The 18,000-nt window shown below is 39.0% G+C and overlaps 1 protein-coding gene across 3 annotated transcripts in view; it reads left to right on the top strand.

The window, feature by feature from the left end:
- The window catches only part of LOC127436105 (dedicator of cytokinesis protein 4-like), a 100,803-nt gene that overhangs the window by 51,298 nt on the left and 31,505 nt on the right, over positions 1–18,000 (top strand). For all 3 annotated transcript variants that reach the window (XM_051690039.1, XM_051690040.1, XM_051690041.1), the window contains 2 exons: positions 12,739–12,820; positions 13,578–13,748. In XM_051690039.1, the coding sequence (XP_051545999.1) occupies positions 12,739–12,820; positions 13,578–13,748 (253 nt within the window). The remainder of the gene's footprint in view (positions 1–12,738; positions 12,821–13,577; positions 13,749–18,000) is intronic.

The raw sequence follows: 18,000 nt of genomic DNA, 5'->3' as shown, positions 1-18,000 counted from the left end.
GCCGTAGCCCCGAACAACACCATCAGCGATTCCGCTCCCTCAACTTGAGCGACGCCTGCCGTAGATGGGTGCTTGCCGAGGAAGGGCGTGGCGTAGAGGATATTATCAAGCTGATGGAGCTGGAGCAACTAACCGTACATCTGCCCCGAGGTACCATGGAATGGGTCCAGTGCCATCGCCTCACGTCGGTGGATGATGCCGTCCAGCTGGCCCAAGCCCACATGGCGGCCTACCAGGATACCGGTAAAAATTAAGGGCCGTACATACCAAGCTCTGGTGGATTCTGGTTGCAATCAAACCTCGATTCACCACAGTTTGGTTCATGACGGAGCTTTGGGTACAAACCACAAGGTGATCGTGAGGTGTGTGCATGGGGATATTCACAAATATCCGGTAGTGACTACCATCATTCAATTTCAGGGGGTAAAACAGAGTGGAGGCCACGGTTAATTCCCACCTCACCCATCCACTGATTCTGGGAACAAATTGGCCGGGGTTTAAAAGGTTATTAAAAGCGCTGTGTGTAGATGGGTCCTGCAAACCAAAATCTCAGTGTGTGTGATGTGTGACGCGATGGCTGGGGAAGCAGAGCCGGGGCCGTCCACGTCTGCTCAGCGTCAGAGTGACACAGGGGGGGAGTCCTCCAGCATTCCCACCCTTAGGGAGTTCCCGGAGGGGGATTTCCCTCTAGTGCAGTGGCATGATGAAACCCTTAGGCACGCCTTTGACCAAGTGAGAGTAATCAATGGCCAGCAGCTCCAGCCTGATGTCGCCCTCATATATCCATATTTTTCAATTATTAGGGACCAGTTTTACAGAGTGACGCAGGACACTCAGACCCACAAAAATACAACCCAGTTATTAGTCCCGAGGAGCCGTTCCGAAGCACTTTTCCAGGCGGCTCACCATAATCCTATGGCAGGTCACTTAGGACAAGAGAGAACACTACACCGGTTAATGGCCCACTTTTATTGGCCGGGCATTCACGGAGATGTGCACAGATGGTGTGCGGCATGCTGCGACTGTCAGTTGGTGAATCCACCGGCCACCCCAAGAACGCCATTGCGCCCATTACCATTGATCGAGGCCCCCTTCGAAAGAATTGGTATAGACCTCGTCGGGCCATTAGAACGGTCAGCACGTGGATATCAGTTTGTGTTAGTTGTGGTGGATTATGCAACGTGATATCCAGAAGCAGTGCCTCTTCGCAACATTTCAGCATGCAGTGTTGCGGAGGCACTCTTCAAAATTATCTCCCGGGTGGGGATTCCTAAAGAAATCATCACTGACCAAGGCACAACGTTTATGTCACGTACACTACACAAACTTTATGAATTGCTGGGAATTAAAACGATTCGCACCAGCGTTTATCACCTGTAAACTGACGGGCTGGTTGAACGATTTAATCGAACACTGAAAAACATGATTTGCAAGTTCGTGCATGAAGATGCTAGAAATTGGGACAAATGGCTGGAACCCCTATTATTTGCAGTCAGGGAGGTCCTGCAAGCCTCCACGGGGTTTTCCCCCTTCGAGCTCCTGTATGGACGTGGGGTGCTTGACGTTGGGTGCTTGACGTTGGGTGCTTGACGTCATACAGGAGGCGTGAGAGGGTTTGCCTTCCCAGAGCAAAAATTAAATTCAATATGTCCTTGATCTTTGAGCAAAGCTACATACTCTGGGTCAGTTGTCACAACAAAATTTGCTCGATCGGTTGGATCCCCTTAACTCCATTATCACGAGAGAAAACTGCCTTTTCCACACCGTTTGGATTACACCAATTCATCTCTCTTCTGTTCAGTTTGTACGGGGCTCCCGCCATGTTCCAGCGCCTAATGGATAAGATCCTCCGGCCACACGCCACATATGCCGCTGTCTACTTGGACGACATTATTATATACAGTAATGACTGGTAGAGGCATATGCAGCATCTAAGAGCCGTTCTGAGGTTGCTGAGACAGGCGGGACTCACAGCAAACCCGAGAAAAAAGTGCGCAATTGGACGGGTGGAAGTACGGTATCTGGGCTTCCACTTGGGTCATGGGCAGGTACTGCCCCAAATTGATAAGACCGCAGCGATAGCAGCCTGCCCACATCCCAAGTCCAAAAAGGAGGTGAGACAGTTCTTGGGTCTGGCTGGCTATTACAGAAGGTTTGTGCCTAATTTTTCTGATGTCACCAGCCCCTTGACTGATCTCACTAATGTGAATCACCTGGTGATTACTGATATTAAACACCTGTGTCTTGTTTCAGGGACGATGGAGACGGGCTTTAAAATGCCACCTGAGCGACATACTGGGAGACCAGAGACGCTATGTGTGTTCTAAATAATATGTTGTGAAGCTGAAAAGCCAATACTTTGTTGTGAAGATGGAAGCCAATAATTTGTTGTGAAGCTGAAAAGCCAATACTTTGTTGTGAAGGTGAAGACAACTGCATTAACTGTGGACTGTGAAACCGGCTCCTGTGTCCTTCCTACTCGAACCCTGAATACATGTCAAAGTACCTATCAGCTTATACCATGTGAGCTAATTGGCCAGACATATCACAGGTGAGCCAGCTGATTGGCTAGCAGATAACAAGTTCAAAGAACCTATCAGCTTGCGCCATTCAGAGTTTCATGCCTGAACTTGGTCATTTATTTTTGTTGGAAACTAAAACATTGTTTTTTAAGGCCTGTTTTTTCGGGGCTTAATAATGAAAGGTACTTCCTCTCATTTTATTATTTTCTCCTTTTATTTGGATGGATGCAAACCAAAAGATAGGATTATTCATAACTAATGATGAGAATCCAGGCATCAGTGCAAAAACAGCTGCTTCCCATTATAAAAGTTTAAAACAAAAGACTCAAAATAGCAACGAAAATATGATAAAACTGATCATTCTGACCGAATGAGCCACATTCAAAGTTATTGTAAAGTAGCAGATATACAGTACAGATAAGTGGTTTCTGTTTTATATTAATGTGGAAAGTTGCACAAAGCGCACTAAGCGCAGTTACGTCATACCTTAATATAGGGGTAGTTCACTCAAAAATGAAAATTCTCTCATCATTTACTCACCCTCATGCCATCCCATATGTGTATGACTTTGTTTCTTCTGCTGAACATAAACGAAGATGTTTTGAAGAATATTTTAGCTCTGTAGGGCCATACATTGTTAGTGAATGGGTATCAAAATTTTGAAGCTCCAAAAGGATATAAAGTCTGTACAAAATTAATCCATAAGACTCCAGTGGTTAAATCCTTATTTACATTTACATTTATTCATTTGGTAGACGCTTTTATCCAAAGCGACTTACAAAAGAGGAGTGCATGGTTAAGTGCTCATGGAAAAGATGTGTCTTTTGCCATTTTTTTGAAGACAGAGAGTATCTTCAGAAGTGATATGATAGGTGTGGGTAAGAAACAGATCAATATTTACGTCCTTTTTTTTACCATCAATCTCCAAATTCACTTTCACTTCCATATTTTTCTTCTTTTGTTTTTGGCGGTTCAGATTCTCCGTTCATATCGCCACCTACTGGGCAGGGAGGAGAATTTATGGTAAAAAAAAAGGACTAGGATCTGTTTCTCACCCACACCTATCATATCACTTCTGTGGATTTAACCACTGGAATCTTATGGATTACTTTTATGATGCCTTTATATGCATTTTGGAGCTTCAAAATATTGTTACCCATTCATTTGCATTGTATGGACCTACAGAGCTGAGATATTCTTTAAAAAATCTTTGTTTGTGTTCTGCATATGAAAGAAAGTCATAAACATTTGGGATGGCATGAGGGTGAGTAAATGATGAGAGAATTTTAACTTTTGGGTGAACTATCGTTTTAAGCTATTCCTAATTTTGACTTTTTTGGGACAGGCCCTGCTTTGTATCTTTGCATAATTACTCCATGTTTCTTTGTATATTTGATCATGTTAAAATAATGTGAAGAGTTTTGCCCATTGATAGCTGCACAAATATATATACCATGGTACAAAGAAAATAGAAAAATCATCTCCTGTTACCATTGTAAAGATATTGTGACAGGTTCTTAGCTCTCTTGTAAAGGAAGCGAGAGCCGGATAAACAATCCATGTGAATTTTTATTTCTACACACTTTTCAGTATTTTCATCACTGTTTGCTTTTCAGCACACAGCTTCGTGCTTCTCTCTCTCTCTCCTTTGGCGGACTGGACTGCATTTTTATATACCTCTCAGCTCTCACTGCAAACATACACAGCTGTTAGAGATCATTTCCCACTCTGTGTCAATCCTTAACGTTCTTCCTCTCGTGGCCTCACTCTCCACAGACGTTGTTTGACCACGCCCCCATCACCACAGTTACATACTGTTGTACCGCCCATTCTTACTCTAAGCATGTAAAATGAATAACTACTCGCCATTTTTTAATAATGAATGGTGTTATGTAAACATGAGTGGTCATACTGTATGTTAATTTGGTTGTAATTGTGAGATCAGTACCATGATGATTTCTGAATGACGCTTTTTTGCAGCTTTGTTGAAAAAAATGGTTTGGGTGGACTGGGGAGGGATGTTGATTTTGAATGTTAGACTATGGATCGAACATTTATTTGAAAAGAGATAGAAAATCATGTTTTCCTTGATAAGTCCCTTAAGGATTCTATACTGATACTTTTTCGACAGCCCATTTTCACTTTATTGTCCTGTTATTTGCTTTTTAATCATTCACACACACACAGGATTGCACATCTTCACACGGCACTCTGTCTCACAGCATGCTCAAAGACACAGTAAGGTTAATCTGCAGTCCTGATGGATTCTGTGGCGATCGGGGGCTGTTGGTTTCAGGGAAAAGAGAAACAGAGGATTTTAAAGCAGCTAGGTTCAATCTGTGTGTCAGAATCTGGCAGTATCTGAAGCAAATATAATGCTGAAAGCAATGTGAGCTGTTGATGATAGCAGTATACAGTACATTTGCCATGGTTATTTTTAATGGATAAACAGTAGAGGTCACATAATGGGATTAACATTTGCTACGCAGCCCAAAATTGGTGAATTGAAAGGTCTATTTCCTTTAAATAATTTATGGCATGTCCAGTTTTACAATTCCAAGTGTCCAATGATGTTTTTACGATGGCCGAGGGGTGCACAACACAACCAAATTAGCAAGCAAATAAAACTTGGCGGGTCCATGGGGGGCGCTACATCGCGAAATAAGTGTACCAGGCATGTGCTGTGGGCTTTGAGACTGGGCAAGCATCAAAGATTTTTATTACACATTATTAAACGCTGTACCCAAAACACATTATAGGGGTGAGTGTAATGTCGCATAAATCTCATTGATGTAAATTGTTGCCTTACAACCCACCAGTCAATGGAAACAATTACGTCACCATGGTGAACTTCATGACCAAACTGTTTTCAATTCAGGACCGTAATATTGCTCATATCACACAAATTAAAGATTGTCATATATTGAGCCGAGCATGTTTATGTCCATTAAATCATACAATGAACCATAGTGTCAGAAGAGCTTGTTTTGACATACAACAAAAAGAAAAAGTAAATATTGCCAGTTACTAGTTTCAGCATCATACTGTAGGCCTCACACGTCACTCTTCCCACAGGTCAGAAACACTGGAACGGACAGCAGCAAATAACTTATCTGACCACCAAAGACAACAATCTTAACCTAAATCCACAAGGCAAATATAACGTGGACACGGCTGCGCCCTAACGTTAGAACTATAAAAAAGACATAACATAAGAAGGACATGATTGCCAGATCACCACTTCATAGCCTCAGACTAACCAGAAGAAATTATTTTAGATTTTTAATAACAGGGTTCGTACGGGCATGGAAATCCTGGAAAAGTCTTGGAATTTAGACATTGTATTTTCCAGGCCTGGAAATGTCATGGAAAAACAAGTTAACACTGAATGTTTTGGAAAAGTAATGGAATTTTCTAACAAATATTTTCAGCAGTACAAGTGTGCTGATAATTCTTCAAGTTTGGCAGAGCAACGTGAATAAGCGCTACTCAGAGCCCACGCGGAGCAGCAAAATGCATTGCTGCGTAAACTAAGTAGTTTGTGAATAGGCGTAGCACCATGCGGTGTCTCATTTGGCACTTCATTAACGCTAGAAAAGTTCGCTTATGATTGCTCAAGTTCATATGGATAGTGTACAAGGAATTAGTAAATTTCATATTTACATTATTGTTTGAATATATTAAGGCTCAAATGTTTGTATGTAATAACTTGCCATGTTAATTTAAGCTTATGGTGATGTTTGCTTGTGAGTCTGAGCAGTGTTATTATTTACTTCTTGATGAGCAATCATTAAAAGTCTCAGTATCACATACATTCTCCTGTTTTTAATGGAAAACATGAGAGAAGACCTGCACTGGTTGTCACTGATGTCCCTTGATCTTTCTGTCAAGAGTCGCATCAGTGTACCGGAGCAAAAGCAGGGGGCTTTCACGCTGGCTGAGGTTTTTGAGAGATGGCAGGACATCGTATGTGGCTCGTATAATGAAGCTGGTTCGAAATGCTTCCATGTCCCACGACTCCTTCCAAGAGAACTTTCTCTTCTCAACTCCCAAAAACAGTGTTCACAGCAAAAATAAAATAATAATAATAATAATTATAATAATAAAATAAACATTTTGTGAGTTATTACAAAGCAAATGCTGTATACAGTTTTTCACAAATGGGTAGAAACTAGGCCTGTCAATCAATTTTTTTTCTTTTTCTTTTTGAATTAATTACATGATATGCATAGTAATTAATTAAATTAACCATAATTGATCACATATATAAATATTTGCTGAGAAAGCCCCACAAATAAAAATAATTCAATAATAACAATAACATATAATGATCAAAAAAATATAAATAGTTTTATTTAAATAATTATAAAAATCTATATTATAAAATAATAATCCAAATAATTAAAAAACATTACATTAATGTGGAAGACAAGTGAAGCTATGATAAGACAAAAAATGGCTTTAAAAGGCAATATTTTTATGTCCATATTATTGAACATAATGCTAGCATTGGCCTACAGTCCACAGCAATCCATTTTGCAATTAAATTAGTCAATCTGTCAGATAAGGGCTTTTCTAAGGACGCATCAATGTACATATGGGTCAGATGAACACTTTTAGAGCGCTTTGGTTGTGTTGCGCCATAAACAGCTTTTTCGGTCACCATGTCGAGTTAAACGTGGTTTGAAATGTAGAAAAACACATCTCGAGATCCCTGCATTCGGAATTGCACTCCATCAAGCTGTGTTTGAAAGCAAGAACGTGTTCTCATCTTGTGATATTGCAAGTATCAAGCAGCCTGAGTGTGATGTGTTCTACACATGCTTACTGCCCCCTGCTGAAAACGGGTGGTACTTCATGCTTGAATTGCTCAGATGGCAGAAATATTCCTTATCACGGTCCGGGGACGCGATTAATTGTTAATTTGTTTAACACGTTATTTTTATATATAATTAATTCCACCGAATTAACATGTTAAATAAACAGCCCTAGTAGAAACATTTGAAAACGCTGCAAAATAGTTTTGGAAATTCATGAAAATGTCCTGGAAAAGTCATGGAAATTTACTAGTCAAAATGTGTGAACCCTGTAATAAATATATTAACTTACATTTACTTGAACACAAAATCCATGCGTCTCTCCTTGCAAACGAACATCTCTGTCACTTTGTTGTAAAAGTCGCCTGCTTGTTGAAGTTTCGATAGCCTCTCTTTCTCGATTCTTAATTGAAATTAACTTTGCCAAATCCACGTAGGTCTTCGATGCTTACACTGCAGATATTCATTTTAGCGCTTAATAACGCGTTAGTTACGTGAACTTGAACATGTTGACACAAAAGTGAAATCTAGCCTATCAGGTAACGTGACTGAAGGAAGGAGCTTCTGATTGGATTACTCATTTTGGTAAGCATGCTTACCTTGGTCATTTGTAGTAGCGAGCATGATTCAATTTGAATGAATGTACAATGTTGAATGAAAGGGCGGTAAATAATGGAATCAGAGAAAGCATAACATAAAGAGCTTATACCTGAGGGTGGCGCCAAATCGAATACATGAATAACTGTTGAATGATGATGAATTTGAAAGAAAACAGTAGTTTATATTAACAAATATATTTAAATATTTCATAATGTAATTTTTCTTATATGGACAGCACGTCCCTGAAGTGTACGCTTCAAACGTCAAAGTCCCCGGATACATACTGTAAGTCAGGCATATGGGGTATCATTTGAAAGCTTAGAATCTGAACTTTTCATAGAATACCATCAATTTTGCATTTATATTACATAAAATAACAAAATAAGGGCTGAAAACATCTGCGTGGAAAAGAGCGACACCTAGAGGTAATGCAGTAGAAATATTAGTGTGAATGTAAAAGTTTTTCACATAGAACCTAAACGGACAAGTCATATATCAAATGAAAGCTCTAATTCTCAGGAATGTGCATTTTATTTTGTTGCCCTAATACCACAGTGTGAAAGATTTTCAAAAGAATTACAAACTGAAATATGATTTCTGTAATACAAGTGTCTTGAGCTGTAAAACCCAAGTAGCAAAATATTTTATATCAGCTTTTACTTAGGCAGTTTTCTACAAAATTAGCCATTTTATACTTGTATTAGAGCCTGCTTAAGTTAATAATCAAATTATATATCTAAGATTTCCAGAACAAAATATGCAGTCCAGCGGGAAAAGCATGCTAAACAAATCATAAGTAAAATATGTTTGATATGTTAAATTGTTTAATATCATTGCAAAAGGGAGAATCTCAGATTCTAGTCCACTCTGAGGCTGAGATATTTGATGAAACAATGGGGGTGGTGCAAGAACTGAAAATTAGACTGAATGTCTACGAATTACATGCTTACAAAGTTAGGACAACAACACCCCCCCCAAAAAAACACATTTGTTTTGTTGTTGTTGAAATTTCTGTTCATCACAAGATTGTAAACATATACAATATATTTTTTTTTAATGAATAATCAGAGTCTTTATTATTATTATTATTTGGGGGGATGTTCTGAAAAAATTAGACCAATTTTTTGCAATTATTCCACAGTATGTGTAAATGGAGAGCTTTTAAATTTGAGTGTGAAAAATTGCAGAAGGTAGCCCAAAAATGCACCAGAGTTTAAGGGGTTAAGTGCTCTGACCAATACCTGGTTGAGTTTCTACTAAAACTCTTAATGCACATCACTTGATCAACATTTGCTCGAATCAACCAGGCAATGATGCGAAAAATTACGTCACAGTACCTGCAGCTATTCTTTCCATTGTGTTTTCAGCTTTTATTTACTTTGCTAATTTGGTTGTGTTGTGCACTTCTCAGCCACCGTATATTTTCAATTGAACTGAAATGAAATTCAAACAGAACTGATTGCTAGATATTGTAGCCAAGACGTGTATATTAACAATCAGACGTGGTTAAATATGGTTTTACAAGGAACACAATTTTTGATTAGCCTTGACATGTTTGTACTCCATGTGCTAAAACCAACTGCCTGAAACATATTGAAAATCAAAACATATAACAGATTAGTGGAGTGGTAAAATCTGTTTAATTAAAGCGTAATTGGATTTTAAATGAAATCATTTGGGGTGAGCTTGGGTATACGCAGTGTTTAACATTAATTGCATTCCCTTGCCATGAATGTTAACATTTTTCTCCTTATTGCTAAATTACCCTCCTGGGCTTCCAAAATAAACTGCAGGCCCGTAAAAGACCCAGTTTCACTCTTTTCATTTCTTTCTCTTTTTCTTACTTTAAACATTAATGGTGCATTAAGTAATGCAGCAAACTTGAAAAGTTCAACCAAAGAAACTCTCCTCTCAAGTTCTCATTATTTGTTCAAGTATATCTTCCAATTATTCTAAACCTCAGACCTACACATCGTTATATCACACACAGACACACAAACTGTGAATAAACCCACCCCTCCACTCACACGTATCTTGATGGATTGTACCTAAGGACGTTTTAAACAGTTTAATGAGTGTTGAATGGCTAAAAAGTACATGCCTTGAGGTCATTAACTCAGTCTACGTTTTTAAACAGATCTTGGCAGCTACATCAAGTATTCATACTGTAAATGCCTTTGCACTCTAACTCTACTAATTCATTGTTATCATCACACAGATAATTTAGACTTTTCCAAGCCAGTTTGCTTAACGGAATATTCCAGGTTCAATACAAGCTTAGCTCAATCCAAAGCATTTGTGGCATAATGTTGATTACCACAAAAAAGTTTTTTTGACTAGAGCGTCCTTTTTTGAGGTTACAGTGAGGCACTTACAATGGAAGTGAATGGGGCCAATTTTTGGAGGGTTTAAAGACAGAAATGTGAAGCTGATAATTTGATAAAAGCACTTACAATAATTCTTCTGTTAAAACTCATATTATTTGAGCTGTAAAGTTGTTTAAATCTTCATTTTTACAGGCGTTTTAGGGTTTGTTGACAATACGTCGTTATGCAACAAAGTTGTAAAACTGGTTATAACCTTACACAGAAAAGTTTAGTGAGAGATTTTATCAACTAAAATCATGTATACAAGCATACTGTTTACGTCTTGTGGCTATACTTTTGAAACAGTAAATATTTTAAAGTTTACGGACTGGCCCCATTCGCTTCCATTGGCTGTAATTGACTCTTAAGTTTGTTCTAGAACCAATTAAGTGTGATCAATCATGTTAAGCCTCATGGAATGGCTTTGATATGTTAGCAAGAACTTATTCTGTATGTATAAATGAGCCTTAAATTATTTGAAAACCAGAAGGTGCATGAACAATTTTTAAAGTGATGTGTTTGAATAGGACATGTTCCTGGATGAACATCCTTGTTGGTCCTGGAACAACATTCATATCAACCAATTTGATTTTAAGGTTTTGTTAAGGGCTAGGGTTAAGGAGTGAACAACTTTCAGTTTTATCAACCTATTTTTTCCCTCTGTTAAGTTGACATCTTTCCTAGTCATTGATTTGCAGTCAGGTGTGAAATTCCAACACGCAAATCAATCACAAGGGCAGATGGAAAATCTCATTTTACTGTTGATTAATCCAGGCACAAAACAAAAACATAAAATCTATACTCAGTAGAGCTGTTCAGGTTGTAGTCAAGACAGTTAGCATTTTTTGAACCATGGGTTTCCTCAGAAATGGGTTCCCTATGGGTTTTTATAATGGATGATTTAGATAAATTAGTAAAATAAGGCCTATTGTTAAAATTACTTACTTCAAATGTTAATTTTGACACACACTGTTTTTTTAAAAATACATGTTGCTATCACAATGCTAATTAAGGACTACAACTACTATGAGCATGGGAGCTACATGCTGTATGAAATTAACACCTGTTGTTGTCCTTATTTAGCGATGCAAAACCACATGTATTTTTCAAAAGAAAATGGCTTCAAGGGGGCCTGGGTAGCTCAGTGAGTAAAGATGCTGACTACCACCCCTGGAGTCACGAGTTCGAATCCAGGGCGTGCTGAGTGACTCCAGCCAGGTCTCCTAAGCAACCAAATTGGCCTGGTTGCTAGGGAGGGTAGAGTCACATGGGGTGACCTCCGTGTGGTCGCTATAATGTGGTTCTCGCTCTCAGTGGGGCGCGTGGTGAGTTGTGCGTGGATGCCGCGGAGAATAGTGTGAAGCCTCCACACGTGCTATGTCTCCACGGTAACGCGCTCAAGAAGCCACATGATAAGATGTGCAGATTGACGGTCTCAGGCGCGGAGGCAACTGAGATTCGTCCTCCGCCACCCAGATTGATGCGAGTCACTATGCCACCACGAGGACCTAGAGCACATTGGGAATTGGGCATTCCAAATTGGGGAGAAAATGGCTTCAAAATCCACAATTGAGGTATGACTGTGTGTAATGTATGTGAAAGTCTCTTAAAGTAATTTTTTTACCACAGATCTTAATTCGAAAATCCCTATGGACCCTTTTCACACTTCTGGGTTTTGAAGCACAGAAGTAAAAGATAGCAGGGTAAACTTCAAAAGCGGTGAATGGGAGACCATGGCATATATCATTTTTGCTTATCCATTTGCTCCAACATCAAACGAAAATGGCACTATTACGTTTCCACAACTTTCCAAACAAAGAAAAAAATAGAAATTGATGGATTACGACCGTCAGTGGAGAGAAGATGACAAGTTTACGGTCACTCTCTCAGCAGCTGTATTCAAAACCTCATCGTATCTGTGATAACTTTTTTTTTTATTATTTTTTTTTTTATTATTAATTCCAGGGTAATACAGATTTTCTTTTTCTTCCATAACCAGTCTGTTGCACTCTATGAAGTTAAGTTGTCCAAAAATCGAGAAATAATCCATTCTATAGTGAAACACAAAAGCGGTAGGAAAACTGTGTGCCTCGACTTGCTGTAAACACCTGATGGCTAGGTATAAAAAAAGAGTGCATAATAACAAAGGCTCCAACACCCTCTTATTCTGGGGTTAGGGATAGTTTTAAGCTTAGGGTTTGGCCTTTGATTGTTGATTGTTCCAGGACCATCATAAGAAAATTTCCTAGTTGGCTAAATCACAAACCCTCTAGATGAATTATTTGTGATATGAGGCATGTTCCATGCAGGATATGCACATACCAACTTCATTTGCACATACACAATGACAGTCAATTTACAAGAACAATTTATAAGTTCTTCCTCTCATTGCTCTTGAAGTTTTGAAGTAATATTCACTGTCTGTGTCCCTAGGGATTTGATTCGTGTGTTGAAGTGGTATGTGGATCGTATCATTGATGCCGAGCACCAGGAACAGATCCAGCAAGTTTTGAAGGTGAGAATGCTAACATACGCTTCATCTTTGATGTATGTTACTATATGTATGCAAATGTAAATCGATTCGACATGGGGTGGATAAAATGCCTATGAAACATACTCTCACTCTCTCTCTCTCTCTCTCTCTCTCTCTCTCTCTCTCTTTCTCTCTTTCTACTTTCTCTGTCACCCCCTGCTGAGTTTCTATGTTACCTTCAAAGCTTACACCCCAGCAGCTATGCAGCCCTTGATGCATCTGTTTTACTACAGCAGCCTCTTTCACCCACTGAAAATTATTTTCTTACCTATCGTGCAATTAAGTTTTCTCCTTTAGCACAGCTACAAACATTCTGTCTTTTCTTTCTTCATTTACCCGTGTGGCTTTTGTGACCTGCAGTGGGACCACCAAATGCATTCTCACAATGCTTCAACACTTGTTTACACCCTTCAAAGGTGTTATTTAAAAGCAATTCCCACATTTTTACCCTGAACATTTCAAACCTCTTTGAGTACAATGTGTGTCATTTCATGTTTACAATTGGATAAATGCTTAGTCTTTAGATAATGGCTGTAGGTGTGATTTTTATCATCATTTTATCATTTTGTCCTATGACTTTTAACCAACTGTTCCTCTGGTCTCAAGGTCATTTCTTTTTTTTTTTTTGTAAATGTACAGTATGAAGTCATTTCCCCTCAAGTTCACACAGGTGTCCTAGCAGAATAAACACAGGTCTGTTAAATTCTGTTACAGTGACAGTATGTCATTTTGCCCACAGGCGTCTGAGTACTTGTTTAAGCACATTGTGCAGTCTCGGCGTCTGTACGCGGCAGCCACCGGAGGACAGAACGAAGAGGAATTCCGCTGCTCTGTCCACGAGCTCTTCAAGTCCATCCACCTGTTCCTGTCTCACGAGACTAAGGGCATCAGTCCCATCACACACACCCAGGTGAGACACACAAACATATACACCTTGGCCTTAACTTAAAGGGTTAGTTCACCCAAAACTGAAAATTCTCTCATCATTTACTCACCCTCATGCCATCCCAGATGTGTATGACTTTCTTTCTTCTGCTGAACACAAACAAAGATGTTTAGAATAATATTTTAAGCACTGTAGATCCATACAATGCAAGTGAATGGTGACCAAAATTTTGAAGGTCCAAAAAGCACATAAATGCAGCATAAAAGTAATCCATAAGACTATAGTGGTTAAATCCATGTCTTCAGAAATGATATGATTAGTGTGGGTGTGAAAAAGATCAGTATTTAAGTCCAGTCCCCACTTTCACGTTCATGTTTTTCTTCTTTTGTTTTTTGGCAATTTTCATTCTTCGTGCATATTGCCACCTACTGGGCAGGGAGGAGAATTTATAGTAAATTAGCACAGCTATGTAGGAAATTGGGTGCTTGGGACAAAATTATACAGTTTAGTAGTCATTATAGAAAAAAAAATTAACTTGACCAATCAGAATCAGGTATTCCAGAGAGCCGTAAAATAGTTGAAAATACTACACCCTACCCAAATTCTAACCCTACCCCGCAGACACCCCATTAGATTTCAGTTAAGACATTATTTAACCCCTTCTGAACTTTTTATACTACTGAGGACAGTTCTTACAATCAGTTATTTTAGAAAGTCAGTAAAGGTTTTACTATATTTCTGAGGACAGTTTCAGAAATTGTAAATATTTGTAAGACATTTTAATGCCATTTTTAAATACAATTTCAGATTGATTTAACAAAACAAACGTGGAAAAAAAAATATTTTTAGTCATTAAATAGCAAGGTCAAATAGCGATCCCTTCTGAGCCTTTTATACTAGTGAGTACTGTCCATCACAAGCCAATTTAATAGGAAGGGCACAATTTAGTATTTACTGTATTAAGCATAACGCTTCCTTTAAAGACTCACCTTTATTTGTTTATCAAACAGGGTGTCCTCAGATCCTTTAAAAGTATTAAAAAGTCTTGAATTAACCTTTCAAAGTCTTAAATTTTTTTAAATAACATAGAGAAAAAGTTTTAAGGTCGTTAGCAGAAGTCTTAGATTTGTTGACGGAAGGACAGGAGAACACTTCAGCATGACAGCTTTGGTTTGTCCAGACATTTCGTTCATATAAATGAACAGATTCAAAAAAGGATTGATTGATGATATGTATTGAAATACTGCTACATATACAGTGCATCCGGAAAGTATTCACAGTGCTTCATTTTTTCCACATTTTGTTATGTTACAGCTTATTCCAAAATGGATTAAATTCATTATTTTCCTCAATTCTACAAACAATACCCCATAATGACAACGTGAAAGAAATTTGTTTGAAATCTTTGCAAATTTATAAAAATAAATAAATAAATAAATTTTAAAAAATCAATCACATGTACATAAGTATTTACAGCCTTTGCTCAATACTTTGTTGAAGCACCTTTGGCACCAATTACAGCCTCAAGTCTTTGAGTATGATGCTACAAGCTCGGCACACCTATTTTTGGGCAGTTTCTCCCATTCTTCCTTGCAGGACCTCTCAAGCTCCATCAGGTTGGATGGGGAGCGTCGGTGCACAACCATTTTCAGATTTCTCCAGAGATGTTCAATCGGGTTCAAGTCTGGGCTCTGGCTGGGCCACTCAAGGACATTCACAGAGTTGTCCCTTAGCCACTCCTTTGTTATCTTGGCTGTGTGCTTAGGGTCGTTGTCCTGTTGGAAGATGAACCTTCGTCCCAGTCTGAGGTCCAGAGTGCTCTGGAGCAGGTTTTCATCAAGGATGTCTCTGTACATTGCTGCATTCATCTTTCCCTCGATCCTGACTAGTCTCCCAGTTCCTGCCGCTGAAAAACATCCCCACAGCATGATGCTGCCACCACCATGCTTAACTGTAGGGATGGTATTGGCCAGGTGATGAGCGGTGCCTGGTTTCCTCCAGACATGACGCTTGCCATTCAGGCCAAAGAGTTCAATCTTTGTTTCATCAGACCAGAGAATTTTGTTTCTCATGGTCTGGGAGTCCTTCAGGTGCCTTTTGGCAAACTCCAGGTGGGCTGTCATGTGCCTTTTACTGAGGAGTGGCTTCCGTCTGGCCACTCTACCATACAGGCCTGATTGGTGGAGTGCTGCAGAGATGGTTGTTCTTCTGGAAGGTTCTCCCCTCTCCACAGAGAAACACTGGAGCTCTGTCAGAGTGACCATCGGGTTCTTGGTCACCTCCCTGACTAAGGCCCTTCTCCCCAATCGCTCAGTTTGGCCGGGTGGCCAGTTCTAGGAAGAGTCCTGGTGGTTCCAAACTTCTTCCATTTACGGATGATGGAGGCCACTGTGCTCATTGGGACCTTCAATGCTGCAGAAATGTTTTGCAGAAAGACAATTCCTTGGACTTCATGGCTTGGTTTGTGCTCTGACATGCACTGTTAACTGTGGGACCTTATACAGACAGGTGTGTGCCTTTCCAAATCATGTCCAATCAACTGAATTTACCACAGGTGGACTCCAATCAAGTTGTAGAAACATCTCAAGGATGATCAGTGGAAACAGGATGCACCTGAGCTCAATTTTGAGTGTCATGGCAAAGGCTGTGAATACTTACGTACATGTGATTTTTTCGTTTTTTATTTTTAATAAATTTGCAAAGATTTCAAACAAACTTCTTTCACGTTGTCATTATGGGGTATTGTTTGTAGAATTTTGAGGAAAATAATGAATTTAATCCATTTTGGAATAAGGCTGTAACATAACAAAATGTGGAAAAAGTGAAGCGCTGTGAATACTTTCCGGATGCACTGTAAATAAATTGAATTAAATATTATTCTTCCATGAACTCGTTTAGTGAAAAACTGGGACTATTTTAACAAAATTTCACTGTATTTTAGTTCTTTCATTGAACAGTTCTATTATTCCTGTTTGATCCAAATTATGGTTCTTTTGTGGGGGGAAAAATCATCCTTTTAAGCCATCTGAGAAGATGGAATATGATCAAAAGTCTGAAAAAATGTCACCATTCAGACATACCTTTCAACTAAATGTAAACGAAAAACTATTTTTTCTTTGTTTTGTTACATAATTGGTCTTAAATTCTTTTTATAAATTGCTATTGAAAAGTCTCAAAAAGTCTTACATTTTCTTCCCTTAAAATTTATCACACTAGTGTAACAGTAGTCAAAGCTCACTCTGCCCATGGAGAGTTAATCCAGTCTTGATATACACAAACAGAGATGCACGCTGTGTGTGCTAAAAGCCTGCCACACACTGTCATGGGCCACACAGCTCAGTGTCAGCTGAACCATGTGTTTGTGATGGGTATAGAGAGCCGCTCTGTGATTTTGAGGATTCATTTCTTTCCCACCAATGTTACTGGCAGCACAGTAGGAATGTATACACAAACACCCACACACACTTATACACATGTATACAAATTCACACATACACTCACACTGTACTCTTACACAGGTCTGTTCTTGTTACGGCAGCCCAGCAGGAGAGCAGATTTCAATTAACGCGGCCAAGAAAACAAAGCATCTTTGGACACCGTAGCGTAATCCAAAGCACATGCAGGCGACTGGACCTTTGCCAGATCTGTGTCACTGCAATGTTTGTGTGTTGTGTGTGTGTTTGAGCAAGTGCCTTTGCTTACATCTGTTGTTTGCTGACATCCCCTACCATGCCAGAAGAACGTTTTCCTTCTAAATGTGATCAGTGTGCCAGGAAGACTATTCCTGCTGTATAATGGTGACAGATTGTTAAAGGGATAGTTCCTTTTTTTCTCACCCTCTTGGGTACCAAACCTGTGTGATATTATTTCTTCTGTGGAACACAAAAGAAGAAATTTCGAAGAATGTGCTTGTCACTCGTTTCCATGCAATCACAGTGAATGGGGACTGGAGTATTTAAGCTTCAAAAAAGACATAAAAGCACCATAAAAGTATTATAAATGTAGTCCAGTGAAATCAATGTGCTATATTCCATGTCCTTTTGAGCCAAACAATAGCTTTGTGAGACAAAGCGACCAAAATGTAATTCGTTATTCACTGAAAATCTTGATTTCCGCCCTAGTAATGTCTGATTCGTGAACAAATCTTATTTTGAGTTCGATTATTTCAATGGATCCGGTTCACAAAACCAATCTGAATGATTTGTTTACTAATCGGACTGAGCCATTCAATGGTGACCAATACATTATTCAAAATTTAGATGGTAAGTCATACAGG

The sequence above is a fragment of the Myxocyprinus asiaticus genome, chromosome 46 (assembly GCF_019703515.2).
Source record: "Myxocyprinus asiaticus isolate MX2 ecotype Aquarium Trade chromosome 46, UBuf_Myxa_2, whole genome shotgun sequence".
NCBI classification, from domain to species: Eukaryota; Metazoa; Chordata; class Actinopteri; order Cypriniformes; family Catostomidae; genus Myxocyprinus; species Myxocyprinus asiaticus.
This window is presented reverse-complemented; position numbering and strand designations above follow the sequence as displayed.